We start from the raw sequence: 26,092 nt of genomic DNA, 5'->3' as shown, positions 1-26,092 counted from the left end.
CTGCCTTTTTCTGAATCCCCCTCCCCCACCACTTAACTGCATTTTGGAAACCTCCTAATGAAATATTGACTAGACTCAGGCCAATTTGGCAAGACCACAGTGCAAAGCACAAAGTTGAGTAAATGCAAACCAGTTTATGGTTGTTTTAAATCATTTAAAGATACTAGTCACATGGGGAGAGTCTCATTGTAAAAGAGAGGGATAGCTGACACGGGAAGGGTTTGACTTCACCTCCTCAGAACAGCCTGGCATCTGTTGGTGATGTTGTCCGAGTCATAATGCTTGTTCTGCGTTAGCTGCTGAGCAAATGAAGCCATCTCATCAATTTTCTCCATCTGAGCTTCCAGTGCTTTTTCAAACTGCGCATGTTTCCGCTGTAGGCTCTCCACACTAGACACTGAGTCCTGGATAGAATTCAACAAAGGGAAGCTGCTTTCAGTCAGAGTTTTTCCATCTACAACACTGATAATTCAGAAGCTAAATGGCATTTACCCCACATTTGCAATTTATTGGTCTTTGAAATTTATTGGCATTGAATCTGAGACTTGGAGCCTAAATAATGTTCTAGGCATGGTCTGAGGCCATTATTTCAGGGTCAAAACTGAACTAAATGCTGGATGCTTATCTTCTCCTGCATGTTGTTGCGCTACATAGAACATATCACTTCTCAAGAGATAATGCATCAGCTCCTCATCGTAAATCAATCTTAAGACAGATACTATTTTGGAAGCAAATGTGGGATGCAAAACTGAGATCAGACTTAAGTGAACAAATATGTCACAGAAAGAAATTAAAATTAGAGTCTCAGTTTCAACCCATGGAATTTGGAAGAGCTCAGATCCAGATTTGAATTTGAGGACTGGTGTCTGACATTACAGTTAATCTGGAGACAAACACAGAAGCTGACTTCTTGTAACATTTGTGAATCCCAAGCTTAATGACTCAGAGTTCTCTTTTCAGCACCCCTCTGCACTTTTAATTTTAGAATCAGTGGTGTCAAAATGTTGTTACCACAATAAACTCTGCTTTCCCACTATTGTAAAGGAAGCAATAAAGCTCACATCAAATAGGTCAGAAAAAAACCCCTAAACTTCTGGGTGCTTACATGAGTCATTGGAAAGGAAAGTACCCACTGAACATTTTCTGTACATTGTTGAGCTAAATATGACTGGAAAATGGGTGGCTCCTTATAAGTCTCATATCCTTCAACAAAGGGACTGTAAATACATACCTCCAGGCTGAAAGTTACAGAGACAGACACCAGACACTAGCATTATGTATTTTTCATACCATTTGTACCAATTATGTCTACACTGAACTCTGAGATGTAATTGTAGTTCCTGCCAGACAACTAATTTGGTAACACTAGCTATACAAGGTGCAAGGGTAAGCTAAGCATCAGAACATATATCCTGCATAGCTTTTGCAACCCATGCATCAGTCTGCGGTTTCAGTTATTGCAGCGTTACTGGTACCTGAGGTAGGTAATTTAAAACTACACCAGGTATGTCAGCAGTGACAGCAGTGCTGGCAAATGTATTTGGGTCAGATATGACCAATTAGAGAGATGCAGTCTCATTTTCCTGCTATAATCGGAGTAGTTTGACTGTTTCATTACTCTTAGGGCCGACAATCCTATCCTGTGTAAAGTATCAAGGAAAGAAATCTGACCCTAAGCTGTCAACAAGGCGGAGCAGAAACTTCAGCAGAAAGATCATAGGAAGGTTCAGAGCATGTTGTCACACTTCATAGGTCCCTTTCCTCCAGATCAATTGCAGAGAAAATTGTAATTTCTTGGAGCACCTACCCCTAAGTCCTCATTAGCTAGGAAAGCCTCTTTGCTGCTGAGCCAGCTCTCAGTCTGTTCCACATAGCCACAGAATTTCTGTACAAGGAAAAAAAGAAGTCATAAACACGGCATAAAATAGAGGCAGACCTGACTTTGGAAGAGTATGTTGGAAAAACCAAACTTCCAGGACTATTCAAAAGATTAACTGCATACCACTGGATGGCAATAAGCAGTAGATGCCACAAAACCCACACCCATAACAATTATTATTGTAACTTTCTCCTTTACAATATGATTTCTTTTTGTCTAAGACACAGGATACAATACAAGTAGTTGTAGCTTGCTTGCTAATAGTGTGGAGTGCGCTGTGTAAGGTAACTAGCCAATAAGAAGGACGGTAACATGGCCTGAAATAAGTAGAATGTAATACATAAAGAAGCATGAAAGCAGCCCTTACCATATGGTTTAAGTTCTCGTATACATGAAGCTTTTTAGATGGGACTAGTAGACCAGCTGTTATTTAAGGTACTTGACATTCCCCATTGTAAAATCTCAGTTTCAGTTATTTCTAACTTTTGCCAATGAGCCATTTGAGCAGAAATTTTGTAAGTGAGATGACTGTTACAGGGAAGTATTTCTGGAAAACTGCAGCCAAAACAGTTCTTTTCTTAGAAAAAAGCCAGGGAAAAATACGGTATTTTGTCCATTCTAAGTTTTTCTTCAGATTTTTCTTTTCTTTAAGTACTTGCCTAGATCCATGGTTTTTTGGGGGAGGTTATAGAATTTGGTAGAGTAGTGATGTTCCATTTTAAGTATGTGCCTTTTGCCAGCTGCATGAGAGTTTAACCAAATTTTGCTAAGTTTTATAGCCTTCGAAAAAACATAGGAGCACATATTCCACAGAAATTTCTTTGTAAAGGTACAAATTTGTACAAGTATAATTTCTAAAAGTCCTGCCACCGCTGAATGTGCTTGGCCCTCAGCATGCCTTCCGGAAACTGGTGAAATATATATTAAACACTGGATATTACTAGCATATCTTTCATTATACCATCTTATAAATTTGCTGTTTATACTGAGGAAAGTTGTCAGTGGCATGTGCATTCTCTGTTGAATGTCCTTCTACTCACCTGTAAATCTTGTGCCTGAAACAATTTTATATATTGCTCCTGCCATGCTTGGATCAATTCAGACCAGGCTTGCTGTAGTCTGGAGAGGGACTGGTGAATCTCAGGGGTTGCGTAGTGACCAGAATTGGCAAGTTCTTGACCATACTTACTGAGAGTGTTGAATCTTTCCACTCGTGCTTCAATCTCCTCCTAAAATATATTACTAAGGTTGATGTCAAGGGTTTACAGAACGCCAATTATTCAGAATACAAGCCTTAAGGGGAAGAATATGGGCTGACACTTTCCAACACTAATATTTGTATGGAAAATCATTCATCTTTGAGCTATGTTACTGAAAGAGCATAGAATTGCCTAAGAGAAAATACATGTGGACAATAAATGACTTTACTGCTCTAGGAAAGACTGGTCTCCTACAAATCAAAATTGGGATTAAATTAGAAACAGATTAGAAAACACTTAGATATAAATGAACACAGGTTTGAACATCCATAATACCATATCCACCTCAGTCTTCCTACATAAAGGTGGTTCTTATGAGAAACAGTGCCTAGAATTTTTCCTCTAATGCCAAATAAGTTAGCATCAGATTAATACATTAAAGGCACAGTTTTATTTTAGTTTGTGGTCTTAAAATGAAATACATGCAACTTTTTCACCTGGTCTGAGGAATGAATTATGCCTATATACTGAATCCTGAAGGTCAAAGCATTACAAGTAACTATGGCCCCTGCAAACTGAATGTGGAGTTCCTAATGTAAACAATTTTAAAATAAAAATAATCATGTGCTGTAATAATAGAATGTATTAACTCATAAACCACCTTAAATCCATGGCATGTAGTATTAAAAGTCTGAAATAAGAATGGCTGTTTTTAGGGCTTTTGGGGGGTGATGTTGCCCAACCATAGATAACACAGCTGTAAAATAGCCATTCTATTTTTTTTTAATTCAGATTAGCATCTTTGTTCAACTCTAGTGTCTCCTAAGGACTTTGGTTTGAGCCACTAACCTGAATGAAAAAACGCCCTCCATTTTTCTTGTCCTGTCTATAATTTTAGTTTAGTCAATCCACTATAAAACATATTGCCTGGATTCCTCCTTTTCTGTGTGACTATCTCCTTAGAGACATCTGGTTTTCCTTACTAACAGATATTAAAGACTTAGATCTTGCAGCCATCTAAATTTGGAGTAAACTACGTCAGTGGTTTGGAGTATTTCTATTGCGACAAAGAATTATTAGCAAAAACATTGTTAAGTCTGTGACATGACAGAGCATAGTTAAAATGGAAGACTGAAAAAGGAGGGGACTTCAGGTACTTCATACTAAATTCAAGTCTAGAAAATTAATCAGAATCTACAAACTATTTGTGCTAATAATGGGACCCAGAATGCACTGGATATTACGCATGATTCTGGGAACATGATTTTTAGAAAAAGTAACATAACTGCAAAGAAAAGGTAACACAACATCTGAAAGATAGCTATGATGCTTGGGAAAAAGTAAAATATTAACTTTTTTCTAAGGTTATTAACAATATCACTCCTTTTAGAAAATCCACCAAAAAATCTTAGCCAAATTAGCCACCAAAAGATTGTGTGATAATTAGCACTGGGATATGAAGTGCTTCAGAACTGAACGTGCATTAACATCCAATGGTAATTTACTGCCCTGAGCCAAACTGCTGGTTTTATTTTCTTCTCAGGCAAATGGAGTTTTCATGACAGAATTTAACTCAAAGCTAGAATTAACTGGCATTAACTTTTTGGCAATCTGAATAAGGAGATCAGCAGTCAGCATGTTTTGATACCGAACCAGATTTATACCCACAGAGTAGGACAGCAGTACAGGTGAGAGCTAATGGGGCTTTCTGAGACTTTTTGTAGAGTCATGAGCTGCCAAACCACCCATGGGATTGGTTCTGTCAATACGTAGGTGACTTCTGTCCCTAGCCTGTTATTGAAAATAGTCTCTTCCCTATGTTATTGACAGATGCATGCAGCAAAACTCTACTGTGTCCGCAGCAATTAATTCCCATGGGAAAGATTCCCAGTATGCTTACTTGGAAGCAACAATGATACTTGCCTTTCTCTCCTGATGCTCCTCAATCATGCTCTCCGCTTCATTGGCGCTTTTAGGAAGCCCCCCTGCTTCCATTAAGCCTCTGATGTTTTGGGTCCAGTCTAGTATCTCCTTCATCTCCAAGTTAAACTTCTGCAACTGATATGAGGCTGCCAGCTTCTCCTTCCTGCCACACAATGTGCAGTTCAGCATTATCCAACACAGAATTATCTAGTTGCCTCTCCCTCCCCATCTGCAGAGAAAGGTATCCTAGGAGAAGCCCAATGAAGTGAATTCAAGCCTCCTAACTTTCCCTTACAGCTCCTAACAGTCCTCACATTAAACCAAAATCACAGGAGATGCACACTGCCTTGGAGAAAACATGCTTACCTTATTTTCTACATCAGATCATTAGGACAAGAAAGGTACAAAAGCCTTTATAGCTGTTGCTTTCAGCAATGATTACAGCTCAGGCCTAAGCCTTTCTTATTTTGGAAAGATTCAAGAAAAAATAATAATCTTGTAGAAACATCCAAAAATAAGTCTTTCACAAAGGCTTCATGATAGATTTAATCTAATAGCCTGGAGACATTTTAGTAATATTTAGTGGGATAAGCCACAAATTCATTGTATTAGTTTTCCCAAAGTCACATCAGTAGAACTTTTCTTGTACCAAGTCACACTTGTACCAATGCAGGTGTCTTAGCTGCCTGTATAAACTTTGTAAAAGATCCTCAAAAACATTCAAAAGGCCCCTGGCAACCAGATTTGAGAGCCCAGGGAGCAGCTTTGCTCCTGCTGAGAAATATTCAGACCACTAGAAGTCTCTACCTTTGTTTGGCCTGCCCCTGGAGTCGTAGCCAGTTGTTTTTCATCTCCTGTTGCTTCATAGTCAGTTTGTCAGTTATGGATGGATTCCTTGTGGAAAGGCGGAAAGATTCCAGTTCCAATGGCTGGGAAGAGATTTATAGTGGAGTGAATTTATGCCAAATGCTTATATTCATTCCTGAGTTTGTCTTTCAGTAAAATTAGTTCATTTTAAGATCCTAGTTTTCAAAAACAGATACTTAAATTACAATAACAAAATATACAAAGGGACTTGTTATATGCACAAAAATACATATGCAATTGTGAGCAATCATCCATGTGAGGAAAGATATGTGCGTGTTGCTTCACACGCACAAACGTTAATCTACAATTAAGAAAGTAGTTTTCCAGAGTAGGAACAAACATACAGGAAAATGAAGTGCTAATTGCAACCTCTATTAGCTTAATCCAAGATGGGTAACAAAAGCCATGAAAATATAGCAGTAAACAGAAGTAACCAGATTTGCCTTTCAGCAGAAGACTCAAAACCCATTTATATCTATTTCAGCTAACAGCAGCATCAAAACACTACTTGTAGACTTCTAGTTGATGCTATTTTCCTTAAGACAGCCTGAGAAACAGTAACGAACACTCACCAACCCAAGTTTAAAGCTGATGTCTTTCTTGTAAAACTCCATCAAATTGATGAAAATTAAGAATTTTAATTATGCAGAAAGGAGAATATGCCAGGCTGGTTTTAATCCATAAGAAAGTACAGATATTATACTTTTTATATGGGATTTGTGATAGTATAAAAAAAACCCCAATCTCCTCCTTGCTCATCTTTCTGTTTCCATGCAGCACTCCCCCATACAGCCTTGCTATTGCTATCTGTGGAATGCTGACTTGTAATCACCCACGTTTCATATGAGAATTAGCTAACAAAGTCACAATGTGAGGAGGTATCACACATTGTCACCATTTGCATACTATCGTGAAAAAAAAGTTTAAAGTTTGCAAAAATATTTTCTATATGAAAAGGCTTAACAGCATGGCCAATGGTGAAAACTGTGAGAGGTTGTCATAGGATTTCAACTACTGCGGTTCAGCTGAATACTTTTCTTTTTATTAAAACTATGCAATTATGTAGAGGCTCAGACCCACATTTAATGCTCAAGATCAGTCCTAAACAGTGCAAACTGGACATTTAACAAAAGCCAGAGCTGATTAGGCAGGCAACTATAACCTAAGATTTCTGGTTTTGATGTCTATGTCACAAAACTACACGCACTGTAGGTTTTGCATTTTAGTTTTAAACAGAACTAGAGTCATGATTTTGGTTCAAGTCAGTACAGAAACTGGGGGAAAGATGGAGAGTTAAATTTGGATTCCACACTTTCCAAAAGATATAAACCAGTCTAATCTGGCTTGAGGGTGAGGACCAGAGAATCAGCTAACATGTTAAAAAGGGATTTCTCTTAGATTTGGTGCATCAAGAATAACAACATTTGATATGATTAAGCAGCACAGTACTTTGCTAAGAAGAAATCTGTACTGCATTTGCATTGCAGTGCAATTCATAGTAATGAATCTGAAGAGTCATGCTGATCTTTGCACCATGTTTCCAACAAGCAAAAATGAACTTTTTTTACAGTATACTCTGTACTTCTCCACTTCTTACCTCCATTTTGGACTTAATAACACTGATTTCTCTCTCCATCTCTTCATGCCTTCGAATCAAGTTTTCCACACTTTCTAAATCTTTCCCATAATCCAGTGCTTGTATCAGTACACTCTGGAGGAGGCAGTAGAATATGCAAACAGTGAAGATGACAAAAAGCAAAAGGATCATATCTTAATTCTTTCAAATAGTCTCCTCCTTCACTTCTTTGTATTGCCATCTGAACATTCTTATTTTCTTTTAGGGAATCTTGTCTGCAGACCTTACAAAGATGGAACAAGAATTCACAACTCTCTGAATAGTCGCAATCCTACTGAAGGTGCATCTGGCCATTCACATATAAGATGCTTCCCTGCAGCTCTCAGTCTTTCTTTTCCTTTTTTTTTTTTCCATATACCAAAACAGCCAAATATTTCCTATTAAATTGTGGCATAGAAATTTTCAAGTGTGTTTTATGAAAATAGGGAAAATAAAATTGACATTCAGAATCCCACCAGAAATGAAATCCCATAAAATGAAGAAATACATTCCTAAAAGTTGTTATAAAAATTTCAAACCAACAGCCTTGTAACCTTAAGTAGTACCAAAAATTATAATCCAGGATAGGCAATTTTACCTCCATTTTCTGAATGAATAAGATTTTTTTACAACTTTTCAAAGTTGCATATTTAAGATGTCTGCATGGCATGGCAGGGAGACATATGCAAGCTAGAGCTGAATGAACTAGCTCTGAATTTGGAAGACTAGAACTTGCTATATTCAAGCTAAGTAGATAATTCAGAAAAAGCTCTAGGGTAGTTCAGCTAACTGGCTTTTTGGTATTCAGAGATGACTTGGCTCAGCACTGTCTGAAGGAGATGCACACCTGTGTCAGTAACACAGCAAAATATAGACACCAGTCCCTTAGCTTCTTAGATTTGTATGCTACTTACTGCATCTTACTGTGTTTCTTTCTTGTGGAAGGATTTATTACACCACATGAAGATGTCTACGAACGTAAAGATGCTGCAGCTTAATTACCTGTCTAATTCTCCTTACAGTTAGTGGAAAGGAAGAGTCACTGTTGGACCATGATTTATTCTCATCCCCAAGAGGACATCTAAAATAGGTCAGGCGCACTGAGCTCTATAAGTACCTGCTTCTTTCTACTGACTCTGGAAGAAACCATGGATGACTACTTTGAGTATAGCAACTAGTCACCTAATACTAAAAGTACTATTTAATAGGCAATACCATTTGACTAGAGACCATTAATTAGAATCATAGAATCACAGAATAATTTAGGTTGGAAGAGACCTCTGAACATCACCTAGTCCAACCCCTGCCCAAAGCAGGACCGCCTTAGATCAGATTGCTCAGGGTATGATCTAGTCGAGATTTGAATGTTTCCAAGGACAGAGAATCCACAGTCTCTACAGGTAACCTGTTCTGTTGTTTGATCACTCTCGTGATTTTTTCACTTCACACCTATTTGGAACTTTTCTTGTAACTTGCACCCACTGACTCTTGCTGTTTCACTATGAACCTCCGAGTCCAGCTTCATCTTCTCTATAACCTGTCATTAGGTAAAGACAGCACCCCTTTTTATTGTAGACTCTAATCTGTAATTTCTCACAAAGGTACATTTCAAATGTACCTTTTTAACCATGAATATCTTGGAGCTGGTAATCTGCAAAAAGTGTTTAATGACATTTCAGCCTTCCTGCAAACTTGATACACAGACAATTATCAAAGGTCACTGCTGGATACTCAGTATCTCTCTAGCAACTGACATGCCTGGGTTTATCACTGTTGGCAAAACAGAACATTTTCCCATTTCAATTAATCAAAATCTGAGAACTCACCTTCTCAGTAATTCTCTCTGTGATGTCATCAATTTCTCTGATTAAGGCATGAATCTCTAGGGCTCCCTCTAACTTCCTCCTGAATGCATTCAAGTTACCATGGAAACCATTCCACCTTTTATTGAAAAGAATATTTTAGAGGTCTATTTCAGAGGTAAGGATTTCTACAACTGAGTTTGATGATCATCAGATCTAAGTAAAAAGATGGGATTTCTGAACTACTTTATTGATCCCCAATTCCCCACAATAGGGGACACATCATAGAGATAAAGCATTAGTCTGACAAGACTATCTGGTTATATTTATTACAAGTTTTCAGGATGGCACGAGGGTTAAAAGCTAAAAAGTACCGATCCAGTTTCCTTAAACTCTCACAAGGCTCACAATCGCTATCTTCATCCATTTGGTTCTTAGCTAGTGGGCTGTGAAGTAACAAAAGCAATATGCACTTCATCGGGACAATTATGTGAACAGATGGAAGTGTCTTAGCTTCATGGATCTAGTGTGTAAAGTGCTCTGAAACAGCATATTTGCCTCCAAGGCCAGAAACATGACTTTGGCCCTGCTGCCAGAAATCCTTCTGGATAACTGCTCTGGGAGTCTTGAAAGGCAACTCCAGTGTCTTATGTTTGGTAGTCATGATGTTAAAGAAGAAAGTATACGTTGCAAGTCACCATTTATCCCAGCCCAAGACTTCCCTTCTTGTTTTTGCTTTACACAGAAGCTTTAAAAGCACACTTACTTCTCATTGAGCTGCTTCCGGCGCTCATATATTGTCTTTGTTTCTTCCTTGTTCTGTCTCTCCAGTTTCATGGCCAGGGCATTGATAGCCCTGATGTGAGCATCATCCACTGTTGTCTCCTGTAAAGTGAGAATGGAACAAAGGCACGTGTTTGAAGTCCTTGTGACTGAGTTTTCTGTTATTGAAAAACAACAACAACAGCAACAAGCAGGAGTTTTACCTCACTACCAAACATTTCAGACACATGGGGTTTGCTCTGCTACAAATGCTGGTGTTACCAGTCCCTGATGAAAAGACAGTAAAGGCAGGAAAGAACATTAATGACTATAGATACAACAAAGATCTAGGTCTAGATGAAGACCCTCAGAGCTTCATTTCCAAGCCAGGCATTCCTGCAGGGACTCATTTGTTGAAGAAACATAGGTGCAGCTGCTGGTTACATAGGTGGCTGCTGTGGAACAGCTGACATGTGGCAGATTGTTCCTCTGTCAAACAGGTAGTGAAGTGTCTTGTGGCTCCTAGACCTACTCACTGTTTTTTCTAGATAGGCTTCTGTCCAGAAGTGCCTTCTGTTCTCTGGACAACAGGCTTAAAATCCACACAGCCTTGAGAAACCGAGACAACCCATGCCATTGCATTTTCTTCTAAAGCAAAATTACTGCATCTGAAAAGGTATGCTAAGTCTTCGAGGTAACCATGTACATACCATAGAAAGGATAATATTTGCACATTGCACATGTAATCTGGACTATAGTGGAATAATTGTTCCTTTGGAGCATGACAGATGGCCAACACTGAACACTGCTCCAAGATTCAAAAACATTCTCTATTTTTCTAAGACCAGTAAATCACAAGCTTAGCAGGGTGACATTAATCACTGGTGTGAAGCACAGCTGCAGGATGCCAACACACTGTTAATAGAAGTATTGACTCCATTTGTATTTTATTTATGCTACATCCATACCAATATACATGTTTCCATATGTGCTTTACTATTATACACAGCCATAAAGTAAACAAGAGAAACCAGTAGACGGTCAAATATTCTTCAGAAACCCTGCAGTCTCCTCTCCTGGGGAATAGCAGCAGCACATCAATGCAAGATGATTGCTCCCTACCCTGATCTCAGATTAGTCTAGTGGGGAAACCTAGACTGGATGGATGCACACACTGTGCCAGGACCAGCCTGCTTCTGTTTGTATCGCCCTATGAAGTACTGCATAACTGAGCATCAGCTTTGAGGGTATAATTGTCCCAGCTTTTTTCTGCAGGAGTCATGTTCAGAGTGGTACAGGAGAAGCGGTTACAAGCTGATAGTATCTAAGGCCAAGAGTATCCTGTGGCACATAAAATCTACCTTAGTTTATGGAAGGACTTTCCTATTCAGTCTTATGCTAACTGGGATACTGGGTTGTTTCTACCTCTTTCAACATTCTTCTTCTGGCTGATGCAACCTGTAGCAAAGCCCTTGCTCCATCCCTTAGCTCACAGTTCAGCTGGTGAGGACTGAAGGGCCAATGAAGGTCTCTTCACTAACTCCCTGGTGCTGAAGCTGAGTATTTTGGCTCTCTACCCAAATCCAGTACGAATGCACAGTCACAGGAAATTCTGCTAGGCTCTGGAAAGGGGAGCTCAGGGTTTTCTCCCAGGGGTCAGGCATATTTATACTGTTACTTTGCATAGAAAAGGATTGTCTCCTTCTGCTATTAGGCAACAGAAATAGAAGATGGGAGCTGCCCTAACAGGAACTGGCAACAAGATAACAGGCAAACAAAGGATAAAGAATATTAGGAGAGAACATTAGAGTAAACCTCACTCACAAAGTCCTAATACATCTCTTTCTGGACCTTTCTCACAGGTTCCAGACTAGAAAACCAGCACAGTAATCTTTCCTTTGTGACACTCAGACCTGTTAGTCCACATCTATAGCAGTTCACACAGAGAACAAGAGGCTGCTGCAAATGCATCCCCTTGATGTATGGCCTCATAGCTCTCACAGTGGGAGCAGAAGCACATCATAAGGAGGCCCTTTCTGTGGCTAGGCCTGTTCCCCAACATTGCCAAAGTTTGACGCCCAGGTTAGCACATCTCACAGAGGCAGCTGGCATGACTCAGCACCACGAAAGAGGGTCAGAGATCTCAGCACAGAAAGGTGAACTGTGCAGCTGTCTTATCACATGGCTGCTACCCAAAGTGTAAACCATTGCTCTAATTTACTAAGTGTCTGATTATTAATGTTATGATTCACAAGTAAATGCATATGCAAAGGCCCCCAAATACAGGTGCTTAATTTGTATGAAAGAATATGAGAAACTTGACTGTTCTTCAGGAGAAGGGGAAGGGGGAAATAAAAGAGGGAAATGGAGAAAGTGGTCAATTTTTTTTACGGGCTTGTTCATGGAAGGTCTGTATCAACCTTCAGGTTCAAACAACATGGCTGAAACCACCATTTTTAATACATTTTTGGGTGGAACTCACCATGACTTTGCAGACTGCATGAACCAAACTGGAAATCTGTTGCAATTCAGGCTCACAGAGCCAGCTTTTCAGTCATGTAATGCAACCCAAAATTTTAGGTTGTGCAATGAGGACCTGGCAGCTCTGTTTAGATATCATCAAAGCAGAAGGCACAACGAGGGAAAATTTCATCTTTTTTAAGATAGAATTATAAAGTGGCAATGATTCCTAACCCCCTTATCTTTCACCTCCTCAGGGTACTGGAACTGTATTTGCTACCTGCCAGGCTGAAGAGTTAACTGCTGCTTCCAGTCACACAAGGAATGTGTAGGAAAAACACCTCTTACCCCTGATGTTGCTCCACGGAACTCATTCAGCTTTTTCATGAGCTGCAGGCAGTGTTCATAGTCATTTCCCACATCACCTACATTAATCATGACTTCCTGCGGAAATAAGCAGCAGACAAGCAAACATTCAGGCTAAGAGTATAAGAACACAACACGTCCCAATGATAATGCTGATGCAATAAGTTCTGTAAATCACTGACCTACAGCTTCTGAAGTAGTCTCTTCTGATCTTTAGATAATTATGAGACTTAGTCCCAACTCCCTCCCTAATCTATTATTATGGGAGCAACCTCTGAATGAAAACTTAGTGGATCAAGTGACTCTTGACTCTTCCTTCACTCTTACAAAGAGAAACTTTCAGATCTGATACACAATGAGAGCGAGTGCCAGCTGCCAAATGCTTCAAGTCTCTTCTATTCTAGTCTGCTTTCATTTCTCTGTCTCGATAGGGACACACGAGACTACTACCAATAATCACAATCTCTTTATGTGCATATTTCACATAAGAACATGTGCTAATACTGTCCAACTGACTCTGGCATGGAAACACTCCAGAAAATTTTTAGAATTTGTTGAATCATTCCTTCCATATTGTTTGTAGAACATGTCATGATTCTTCCAGGCAAAAGTCCCTAAGAAAATATCCTGGAAGATGGCATATTTATCAGAAGTTCACTCCTAAATATCAAGTTTCTAGTGTGCTGCTTGGGTTAAATACTAGAATCCATTTACCTTCTCCCTGATCCAGGCTTCCACCTGGTCCACCTTCTGGAGAAATTCCAGGAAGTCCCGGCTGTCCTCCAGCATCTTTCCACGAGCAGCAACAGCTCTCTTCAACTGCTCCCAATGCTCCTGAAGCATGCGGACTCGACGACGGATCTCTGCTGATTTTGGGTGGCCTTTTGATACCAGGGCTTCTCCTTTCTTGACATTCAGAAGAAGAAATTAGAAATGATGGTTGCCACTAATTTTTATGTGATTACCGTGCTACGTGACCTTTCTAGAAGGACTCTCACTTTCCTAACCTGGATTGCACAATAAGTTATTAATATAAATTCTTACTGCCCAAATGATACTGCTCAGCTGGAAAGCTTTTATATGTGGAGGGATTCAAGAACAGTAGGATTTGAATATTTCCCTGCCAAGAATGGCATTCATGGAGTGGAAGCACCAGGAGAGGTATTACAGATGATTGCGTTCCTCAGCTATGTGATTCACCCAGTTTCAACAAGAGTGTTCACAAATTGGGCATGAAATCCTATTTACCATTTGCAGGAGCAATCACCCCAGGCAAGGAAAAAATCAGTGATATCTTCCTATTTGGGCAATAAGGAAGTATGGAAGTTCCCTGGATAGGGCAATTAACAATTCTCTCTGTTGTAAATTAACAGCATTATATTTCCATGACATAGCAACTGGGTTCTTGTAACATAAATAGGATAATTGATATAGATGTGGTGAACAAGCTACCCTTTTCATTTCATCTGTCTGTCCTTCTTTGGATAACCAGCAATAATCTGTAAAAACACTAGTAGAGTGAGAGAGTTACCTTATTAACAGCTGTGATGATTTCTTCATTTGCTAGAATCTCTGCCTCAAAGACCTGATGTTTCTGCAGCAGCTTCATTTTGTCGTGCAGATTGCTGGGGTCTTGTATGGAAGGATCCTCTACCTTCTGCATGCGCTCACTGATCCAGTCTTCTGCCTGCAGCAGAGTGAGGCATCAGAGTTAGCCTGAACACTACGTGCTGTCCTGGGGTCCCCTCCCAATACAGGTCATTGTTCTATGCAAGTGTCTATGCCTGGGCTAGGTAGATTGAGCTGGGAGCTGACAGCCGAGGTGGCTCTCTAGTTTCTGATCTGTTCCACTTGATAGGAAATAAAAGCAGGTAGGAATGAAAATAATGGTTATCTATCTGACCACAAGAATAATGAAAAATTCCTTGAATACCCCAAATTTTAACAGAAGCCATGAACAGATTATACAATCTTCTAGATTATATATAGAGAATCCTTGAGTAGATATATAGCCTTGACATAGCAGACATATTTTAAATGAGATTATGACAGATGAGCCTTGGATTTAGGGCTCTGAGTTTCATCTCCTATCTCTGTCATTGACCTACCTGTAAGTTGGGTTAAGATTCTCAAGAATTCTGTGCCTCACTTATAAAACAGCACTAACATTTCCTGATCTCAGCAATGTTGTGAGACCTAAATGGAAAATGCAAAGCAAATAAAGCCTTACTGATGGGACCAAGCACTAGCCAGATTATTTGAAAGTAAATACATCTCACTTTGTTTCTACACTTCATAAAATTCAAAATGGTCTGGTCAGGAACATCAGATTCAGACAAGAGGTGAACCATGAGGACTAGCAAAGCAAGGGTTATGTGTTTCTCTTAGGAAACTCCTTTTCAGGGGATTTAAATGTATGCAGAATAAAATGAACAATAGGATAGTGAGCTTTCCACAATTTTCTTTGTCTGCTAAACGTAAGCCCTTAGCACTGAAGGAAATATTTTCTATCCATCAAAACACTGAGAATTGAACACTTGACACACATTGTAACTGATCCTGTTGTCCTCAGAGCACTGAAGTAACCTAATGTTTTGACAACACAAGAAGAGCAAATTGAAGCCAGCTTTATCAGTTTCAAAGCATTTTGTCTGTCCTTGTGGAACCGTGCTACATGCACACAAGATTTGACAACTGGAGGATCTTCTCAGTTAATTAATGAAGTGTTGTTTCAGCTGCTGAAATTCTATAAACAATAACAGAAATAGCTTTCACTAGCAGCATGCTCTCCAGAAATTGTTCCCCTCCAAAGCACAGTTAGAGACTCAGACAGGAGCCTTATGTCGCCCAGGACAGCACACTCATCTGCTGTTTTCATTTCTGACACCCTCCTCACAGGCTAGGGCCTTCTCCCACTACCCAGCCATGCATTAATGCTTTAACATCACTTAACTGACTTCTTATTTGAATGGGAGAGGGTCATCCATACAGTTAGGATGAGAAACAAATGAATTCTCTGTATATAGCCACTTAAAGGGCAATTTCTCTTCTACCTTTTAATAATAAGCAATAGCTTAATGACAGATTGAACAAAGCAATTTTAAAAAATCACATCTGCACTCTTAGTGGCTTGGTTTATTTTAAGGCTTACTTAGGATGGCTTAAGAGAGTGAGAGATCCTTCTCCTGGCCCCATGTCCACATTCAGATGTGAAGCAAGGCTGATCTCTTGTCCCGACATCTTTCTATGCAAAGACTTATGGTTGTCTGGACAGGCATTTTCACTTTATTGAAGACAACAGGGAGACTAGTGTTATGCTCAGTGTAGCACATGGGACTAGTCTTATTTCTATGGGACTCAAAAAAATGTGGGTGCTGTCAATTTAGAAATCTACATTTTCAAAATATCAGTTACTGTAAAGTCAAGATCACAAACTTTTTGGAAATTAAACTGATTTTTAATAACAGAAATATTTTAAGCATATAAAGGGATGTGCCTGTTCCAGACATCTAGAGATAACAACTAATTGTCTCACTCCTCTGAAATAAAGTAGTAAATGTTTTTTTTTCTCTTGTACAGAGAGTGAAAGGGAAAGAAAGTTGTTTCACTATTATGATAAGCAAGTTTCAGAGTCAGCATTAAAACTCACAGCCAGCTTTAGAAGTAAAAACTTTCAACTTTATGATTTTTCCTCTGCAATAACTCAAATATACGTATTTCTAAGTAGCAACCTGCTCATTTGCCTTCCATGTTAACACTGAGGTACAGACTTTGTGACAATAGTCTTTAAGTCTGTCTCACTTCTTTGGAACTAGAAAAGCACCCCATTTCTACTGTAGGAGAGTGTGTCCAATTTTGTGAGCTGCGTGTGATCTATTGAGTTAGTCATTGCAGGTTTTGTGCAGAAAAAACAAGGTCCTATGTCCTGAAAAGGCCACAAATTGCAGCAGCTAGCCTTCTAAGCAGACCATATTATGTTGAGCTCTCCATTGTCTCATCTGTAATCACAGACTGTGTTGTCTTTGTACTAAATGTGTGTATCTCTCTGTGTAATTGCTTTTAGAGAGTAACTAGAAGACTTTTAGTGATGACAGCAATCGCTGTTTTCTGCTGACTCAAAAAATTCTGTTTGATCAATAGAAATGACTTAAGATGATTGCAGGAAGAAGACGCTTCCGGGGAGTGGGACCTGAGCTATGGATCTTGTTCTCCTAATAAGTAAGAATAAGCAATGACCTCATTGATTTCACAGCTAAACTCAAAACTCATCTCTGCAATTTAACTTCCCTTTGGGGACTATTCTCATATATGAACTCGTATGCACCCAGAACATCATTAAAATCAAATTAAACATTCCATTCTACCAAACAAAGAGGAATAAAGATATTACTGTAAGATTATTTTTTTTTAAATTCCTTGGTGGCATTCACATTCTACAGCAGTAGGCAATGAATTTAGATTGGCGAGGCAAATGAGCAGGTAGTTTGAGAGCAAAAGCTCCCTGTAGAACTCTTGGCTGAATTTATGTGGAGAAAGTAGATGAGAAAAGGGAAATGTTCCTCTCTATACAGGGCCAGATCCTCTGCTACAAGTGTGTGGTTCAAGAATGAAGCGGGACCCCAGCCAAAGCACTGATTTGACAATTACAGATAGATGAGAAGAAATGCAGGAGTATTCCTACCTAAGGAGTTGATTGTATCTCTAGGAGGGCATTGACAGTTTCTCTACCAGAGAGGATATTGACAGTTATGTGACCTTTCCATCAGAGGTACATTGTTCTTTTGAAAATATTAGCACTGTGCAATGCACTGTCCACTCCGTCTACTCCCCTCTGCTAGTCCACAAGGTGGACTGGCCATTACTGGTGGACTGGTTCATGTGATAGGAAAAGTATAGACAAATAATACAAGTTAATATTTGGCTGTATAAATAATTCCTAATAAAGTTCATTTACAAAAAGAGTGTGCAGCTCTGGCTCTTTAGTGTAGCCAAAGAAGAGGGTATTTAAATGTCTGATTATTTTGGCAGGGGGCAGGAGATGGGGGTTTCCAAAAATTTTGTGCTGTAAATGGAATCGGAGCAGTCATTTATTCCTTAGATTACTCTTTTTCTAAAAAAAACCCCTAAATTTCATTGTCAACAGCAGCTATGTTACATGCATTCATTCTCCTTCGGTGACAATCATAATTTGACCTGTGTCTGGACATGCGTCTTCTTCATGGGCTGGCAGGTGACAAGAACCTGCAGTTTTTCTTTAAACCATGGAGGATGTTCCATGGGATGCAGCAGCACAAGAGGTGCATACCAGACCAGAAAAAGTTTTTGCAAACTACTGTCTGGGCCTGCGTGCTGTTGTTTATGTCAGCACATGGGATGATAGCACATTTTTCAGTCACACACATTGTGCTGCCCTTTGAAAGACTGACCTAGTATGTCTAACAGTAGTGGCAGGAGCAGAGCTACTCAGTTACAGGACTGATGCCAGAACAAGAGACAGAGATGAACGTATTCTGCAGAGATTAGTCTACAGTAGCTGAAGAGCCATGATAAGTTACAGCATTGTTTTGAAGTCCTTCAGTGAACACCCACTAGTAAAGCTTGAGGCCGTTGCCATAATGCTTTCCATTTTGTATTCACCCTGATTTGAAATATCTTTTCTTTCCCACCAAAGGAAACATAAGGTAGTAGTTGGCAGTTTTCCTTGTATTAGTTTTATTTTAGTAGAGCTCCTGATGTGTAAAGCAGCTGTAATGTGCACAATGCCACAATGATGGAATAGCAACAGCAATGGCATTGGAGCACCGCTTTGCACACTTTTTTGGTGTGGCAGGAGTTGTCACACCAGAGTAGATTATCAATCATACCAGAGTAGATTATCAATCCACCTAATCTCTGGTAAGGGTTAGCACTTTATCCAACAGAGGTAGGCAGCTCCTCTGCCTTCCGCCCCCATCCCTATCTAAAACCCTCTTACCTCTTCCAAGTTCTGGTAGAAAAGTGCCAGAAGAAGAGCCGTCTGCAGCTTCTCTCTCCTACTCTGGGAGAGATTCTTGATCTGCTGCTTCCTCTCACGAATGGCATTCAGTTTTTGCTGGATCTTTAGCCCTTCCAGTCCACCAACCTTTTCTAGCCTGCTTGCCTGTTCTTGAAGAGACATCATCTGAGGAGGCAATGAATCTGAAATTACTTTTATACTTTCAAGCGGTGTGAAAGAAACAAAAACCAGGCTCCTTTCCATACCTAAAAGATTCTCTTTTTTTCTGGAATGAACCAAGGACAGCAGGGACACGTTAACCGGCATTCCCCCCACCCTCACCCTGTATGATGTTACATCTATGACATCCTTGCCATTGGTCTCTGCAGTGCACCCTGGCCACTTAAATGAACTAAAGTCATAGCTTCAGGAGTCCCTATGCCACTGATCATCCAGTGCAAGGACTCATGGAACAAGCCTGACACCCATGAGTGCTCAGGTTTTATTGCTTGGTGGGAATCAGGTGTTGGAAGGTAGCTCTCAACATGAGCAATCAGTCTGGCAAGGAGCTGGCACAGGTTCTGGGAGCTCATTCCTTCTGGGGAACCCAGGCACATCCCCAGGTTTGAGTTTAGCCCTAGCCTGGATGAATTACAGCAGTGGCCACCAGCCAGGCAGATTCCTTTACATGCATGCAGGTCAGCAATTCAGCATCTGTTCCAAAGGTGCAAAGAAGCTAGCCAAATAGGTGCAGACATTGTATACCAAATGCATATTTAAATAATTAGACAAGTCATACCCTCTGACCTACTGTATTTTACTTGCTTTAAAAGCCACTGATTTTTTTTTATTAAAAAGCAGAAACTTCTGATATCCCTAACACATAATATGGCCTGCTTTAAATATTTCTTCTGGTAAGTTCCACTATTCAACTTACTAAGCAGTTTTCCTGTCTATTGCAAGACAATACAGGCAGGACTTGGGCATGGAGTGTTTAACACTTGTTCTCCACTGCTCTGCCTCTTATTTCACTAAGCTTCCCCATCTTCTCGTTGATTCAAGCATATCAGGCATACCACACCTGTCAGCAATTGATTGTGCTGCCATATTAAAAAAAAAAAAGAAAAAAATCATTCTGGCTTATGGGTTGGTAGAATATTTGTTGTTGACTTTTGTACCTTCTCATCCTGTGATGCCAGAAGTTTCTCAAAAGCCTCATGCTTCCTTATCAGTTGCTCTACTTCATCTACAGAGCTTCCGAGGTCACTGCTTTTCAAATAAATCTATAAAAAAAAGTTTAATATTTTTCTCAGTGGATTAATATTCACATAAACCTGATTCATAAATGTGAGAAGAGGTATTAACTCTGCAGTTAAGAGTACACTTGAGAGGAAAAACAAGGAACAGGAGGCAACTGAAACTGGAAATTAAACAGTAGAGCTCCATGGTCTTGAGCAAGAAAGAGAAGCATTAACAGGTCAAGCTAAGAAAAGTGACTTATTACTGCTTATCACAATCACTAAGTCACAAGGCTGGCAGTGAATTCCAGAGTTCTAAGCCATCCTTGTAATCCAAAGCAAGATCAATACTGTCATGTCTAACAGATGTCTGTATGATTCCTTCTTAGAAGACTTCCAATAACAGAGACTTTGCAGCCCTCCCAGAGCAATTTATTCCAGTGCTTCATTACCTTTACCATTAGCAAGGTTTTCCAGATATCTAGCCTGAAAATTCATTGCTAACACTTCACCCCATTACATACTGCCCTCTTCATCACACTAAAGAGATAATTCCTTTTACATTTGCTTCAGCCTTGTACATGTTTGTAGGCTTTTTGCGTACCAGGATTTGTATCTTCTCTAGGCTAAAACTACCCTGATCTGATCAATCATTCCACAAAGGCTGTGTCTTCTGACTCTGATTATTCCTATTGCACTGCTCTGGATTATCTCTATTTCCACTTATTTTGAAATGGGGCTCCTAATACTTGATGCAATAAGCGGCAATAAGCAATAAGGCTGCCAGAGTGCAGGTAGTGAAGACAGCGGAGAGCTTATGTGTGCCTTTCAAGCTGTAATCTTCTGCATGTATCTGTGTATGGTGCTTATATTTTACACAATACCACGAACTGAAGTTGACCTTGCAATCTACTATAAGCTTCCAGAAACTTTTCAGAAGAACTGCTGTCAGACCAGCTTGTCCCCAGCCTGTATTTATGCAGCTGATTATTCCTGAAAAATGTTACAACTTGCACCTGTACCAAGTGCATTACATCTGTTATTTTTTTGGGCCATATTTCCAACTTGCCTGCATTAATTTTATTTACTGTCTGTCCTGTCAGTCTCTGATGCAGAAAGACTTTAGTCTAAAATAACAAATGCAGTTTTAATGAAACAGATCTCTGCACTATTTGCTTTTAACACTATGAGGAACTTTTCTAACTAATCCACATACATCTCTAATGCACCACAGTGTTTCTTGACTCTTTCCTGGTGTTAAGAAAACTGACTGCCCAATTACTTGTCCCATGCATTCTGTTACATTCAGTTTTGTCAAGTGCAAAAGAATAAACAGTATAGTTATCTATTATCAACAACCAAAAAAGCTTTTCTGCAGACCAGTAGGAATTTATTCTTTTCCAGTGGAAAAGAATACTGTTCTTTCACTCTTCCCTTATTCAATGATGAGACAACAGCAGGACAAAAACCCCAGAGGCCCTGATGGGACATGGGTAAAAATTGCCTGTGAACAAGGTTCACAGTTGAGTGAGTATGACTGGACAGACTTTTGGAGTTCAGGCTGCTATGAGGGACTACACTTATCAGCTGGGACATAGCACTGTGTAATCCATTTTGTGAGCTCATGGAATCGTAAGTGTTTGGATAAGGATGAGAAATTCCAACCAGTAACTCTACCTGTGTGAAGTGCAATTAGCAGAGATGGAAGAAGAATTTGAGATCAGTGTGAAAGAATTAAGAGGCAGGAAAGAAACAGAATAGAATCAGTGAAACAACACATCTGTTAATGGTTTCGGAAGAGGGCTGGTAAAGACGACAGGTAAATCTGTGCCTTAAAAATATAGACATGCACAGAAAAATAACATCTAGAAAGATCTCTCTTGCTTTGCAAAACATTACAGTTCTGTAGCAGTCTTACAGGGTGTTTTTTATAGGAGATAAAAGATACTCTTTGGCAGCTACTTTAGAAAACCAGCAATGATGGTTGTTGTCTGCACAGAAGTATTGGATGACTGTTTAGCTCCACAGGGCATCTTTTGAAGGAGAGGTTTCCCAGGCATGTGTTATGTGCGGGGGAATCCACACCTACTTGTCAGGGTCTGAGTGCACCAACAGGCTTTGGCAGCCCTGATGGTCCCCTAGATGAACCCCTTGAGGCTCAGCCCTGGCCCCAGCCCTGCGTAAGCTGCGATGAGGGGAGGCCTGAGCCCTGCCCTGGTCCACCTGGACCAACCCCAGATTTCAGTCATTACCTCACTTTGTCACCTTGATCTCCAGCTGGTTGATGGACCTTGTTACTGCTGCTGCCACTCAGCCCTCCCTTGGCAGCTGTGGCTAAGAGGACTGACAGCCAGACTTGGCCTGACTTTCTGGTTCATGGTTTTGGGGGTTAATGAGGGAACATTTTGCATATACAGAAATATGCACAGAAGAATATCATGCCCAGCCCAGATATTCAAACTGCTCTATACTAATCCATGCCTAGTATCAGAAGAAAGGTGAATAAACCGCAACACAATAATCACTGTCAAGAAGAGGGGAAGGCCACTGTACAACAGGCCTAAGTTTTTAATAAGTCTAGCCCACAAATCACCAGGATGCCTAAAGAAATACATTAACGCCTCTGTTATGCCTCTGTATGTTAAATACAACCCCCACAAAAAGGCAGATATTCTGTCACTCAAACTTTAATCCTTCGATCTATCCTACTCAGCAAGTGTATGAAATTATGACAGATTTTTTTTTTTAGTGTTTTTGGATTTGGTTTGTTCTTGTGGAGGAAGATCTCCGCACACATGTGGGCTCCAGGTCTATCTGTTGTAATGCTGTGTTAAACCACTTACAGTTACCAACCATGTTTACACTGCTGTTACTAACACTGAAATAAAAAGTTACCGGCTGTATCTAACTCACTCCTGTCCGGGGTACACAAACATACAGCCACATGCTGCATCTCTATTTTGGTGTTTTAAATACTGCTTTAAAAGCACTGTAGCTTCTGTGTCATATTTTGTGGATTACCTACCATTTTTTGTCAAAAAAGATTTACCTAAGGAAACAGAAAATTCCTATAATTTCCCACATACCACTCCAGGACCTTTATTTAGTAACTGTTAGTGAAATTGCAAACTGTGATACCTGAAGAAATGGTCAGCCATTAGTTTTCCTTCTCATATATCTGTGGTGGAAGAAAAAGGCAAGGGACATCTCCTGGTAAAGATGGTTACTTTCTTTGGAAAAAGAGAGCAGAGACATGTGAGAGCAGGGGTGTGGTATGGTGAGTCATAAGCAGCTGCCACTGGAGTGCTCAGTGCCTTGCTCCCATTGACAATCACTACACACAAATAACGCTGTGCATTCAAAGCTCCATTCCTTCAACTCTTACAGCAGTGGGAAAAAGTCCTCCTGACTTCTGAAAGCTTTGGACCACATCGTCCAAGTAGAAGCCCGTCCAAATGCTCCTGGGAACCCAGGTTTTAATACTGAGAAAGAAAACTGGTGTACAGAAAGAAAACTGGTGCAAAAGAAAACTGGCTGCATACATTACAGGAGAGGCGATTGCAATACACTTAGAAGCAAGCAGCCCCAATAGCACTAATAGTGCTACTTGGAGAGCTGGTGAGGTAAAAACTTTCCATTCGTCTTCTAAACAGAAATCTTATGACAGCAATTGCTAGTCAGAACCGCAACATTTTTTTCATTTAAGCATTTGTTATACCAATCTGAAAGCAGAATGGAAACTGGCTCCCACACCACAATGCTGGCCTGTGGCCAATTACATCACTTTTTGGCATATGTTTAGACAGGTCCCCAAACTCCTGCTTTGAATGAAATGTGTTGATTTCAAATACAAAACACTGCATATCTCTCCTCTGGTAACCTACCAGGGTCTCCCACAGCACACAGCAGGTATAAACTTTCTTTCAAGTTTGTTCCTGTTATGAATCGTGGCCCATCATCAGGAATTTAATGCTCAGCCACAAAAAGCACCAAAGACTTGACCACTCACTATATAATTGACTCATTTTTAAGTGAAAACTTGTAAAGACACTTAAAACCACAAAATGGACTTGACCCTTTTTGAGATATGAAATGGAGCATGTAACAAATAGCCAAGTCATTAACAAATCAAAGCACAGAAACGGAAGTTTTAACCCTACTTAACTGGAGTTTTTCCACTATTTCTGAGCTCATTGCATAGATTTAGCCACACTGTCATAAGACCTCTTACATACAAATTAATGCAAAGTCCAATTAAAAAAAAAGTTCATTTAAAATAAAATAGTACTACATACATATGTACTACATACATAAATACTACCCATACTTGTGTGACAGCACAGGCCGGCTCTAGCTTTTGGAGAAATACTGAATGAAACATTTTAGTCATTGGGACAACTATGCTCTCTGGATGCCCCAACTTCACATTTATACACACTCGAAGCTGAGACAGCCCCAAAAGAAATTTGTCTTCCAATAAATGTATTTTTTATTTCTCTAGAAGAAAAACTATTTTAAGCATTTATGCAAATCTACTCCCTTATTCTGCTTCTGCTCTTCACAGTATAACAAGTTCCATAGATTTTGCCCCTCACTGCCTGCCCTAGGCTTGCTGCTGAGGTTGCTGGAACTCCACTGAAAATCAGCTCTAAGCATGTACTACAAGCCAGAATTACTCCCAGTTTTAAATGCCTTCACTTAAAATGTGTAATCAAGTCCAAACTCTCTGCCCAGATAGATAACAAGGTTTGATTTGACTTAATTATGATAAAAGTAAACACAAAGAAGAATTAATGAAGAAAAAACATTTAAATTTGCTTTAGGAAAGTAAATAAATGTGCTTAATACCATGATTATATAGGGTTCACAATATGTACTATGCTTCATTTCAGTAAAAGTTATAACAAAGTATCATACTATAACTGTAAGTGGAATAAAACACCCTGAAGTTGTTTATAAAAAAAAATATACACCTTTTCTATCATACTGACATCACTGTATCATTTGCCACTGACCTCACAATCTAGATGCAAAATTCTAAATGTCAACTGTATTTAAAATTTCCTTCCCCCCTCCCACTGCATGATGTCTCATCAGTATAAGAATATAATTATCTGATATTGGAAATGTATACGGGAAAAACACAATGCAAAGTCAGTGTTTGTTTTCCCATAACTGCTATGATCCCTTCCTCCCACCTATCCCCTCTTTCTTCAAAATTTGCAAGCTCAACCCCTATCCTGTAAGCAGTAGGTGTTAGACCAGAATCCTATGCCCATACATCATCATTAAAATATTTACTTATGAAACATTTGTCTGAAGGCAGACTAAATTCCTCTTAAACGCCCCTTAGTTTCACTGCTAGTAACTTTGCTGGGATATCCAAATTTGAAATGCTATGGAGACTAAATTCCCTTAATTTCCCTCAGGAAAGGGTGGTACCTCTCTTTTTCTAAGGGGGAGGAAAAAAGTGATTTCTTCCTACACACTTAAATATTCTGAGTTTTGAAAACAAGCATTACTTTCAAAACTTCCAAACCAGGAATTAACCATTTAGAAATATAGCATAATCTGACAAGTAAGAAAATGAAAACAGTGAAACAGAAAAAAAAACTAAGAAAAACTACACTGAGGATTTGTCCCAGTTCCAAGCTGACTAGCAGAGAAGAAAGCCAGTTCCTGGCTCTGAAGTCTTGAACCTTCAAAGTGCTGAGCACTAATGCCCAATTATGCAAAATCTGTAATCACATGCATAACATTCAGCATGTCTGTTGACAATAGTACTCTAATGGTTAAAATGAAACACCTGCTAAGTGCTCAATCAGATCAGAGTGCTCAGCTTCATTTAGGATGGATCAAGCTGTAGCTGCAGCCTCCGTGACAGCAGAACACAAGTAGCTTTCTCATTGTCCCATAAGTCATCTCTAGGGAGTGGGAAGATGGCAGGAAGCATACAAAAAAAAATCCACATTGCTTGATTAACACAACTTTTGTTTGCAAATTTTCC

At 39.6% G+C, this 26,092-nt stretch overlaps 1 protein-coding gene across 1 annotated transcript in view; it reads right to left on the bottom strand.

Annotated features, from left to right (window-relative positions):
• The window catches only part of SPTBN5 (spectrin beta, non-erythrocytic 5), a 98,404-nt gene that overhangs the window by 23,858 nt on the left and 48,454 nt on the right, over positions 1-26,092 (bottom strand). Inside the window, 13 exon segments of the mRNA XM_010305543.2 lie at positions 232-404; positions 1,808-1,885; positions 2,920-3,108; positions 5,002-5,164; positions 5,809-5,930; positions 7,466-7,579; positions 9,310-9,424; positions 10,052-10,170; positions 12,856-12,951; positions 13,588-13,779; positions 14,405-14,560; positions 18,848-19,033; positions 20,026-20,130. Coding sequence (XP_010303845.2) covers positions 232-404; positions 1,808-1,885; positions 2,920-3,108; positions 5,002-5,164; positions 5,809-5,930; positions 7,466-7,579; positions 9,310-9,424; positions 10,052-10,170; positions 12,856-12,951; positions 13,588-13,779; positions 14,405-14,560; positions 18,848-19,033; positions 20,026-20,130 — 1,808 coding nt within the window.

This window comes from Balearica regulorum, chromosome 5 (genome assembly GCF_011004875.1).
Source record: "Balearica regulorum gibbericeps isolate bBalReg1 chromosome 5, bBalReg1.pri, whole genome shotgun sequence".
Lineage (NCBI taxonomy): Eukaryota > Metazoa > Chordata > Aves > Gruiformes > Gruidae > Balearica > Balearica regulorum.
This window is presented reverse-complemented; position numbering and strand designations above follow the sequence as displayed.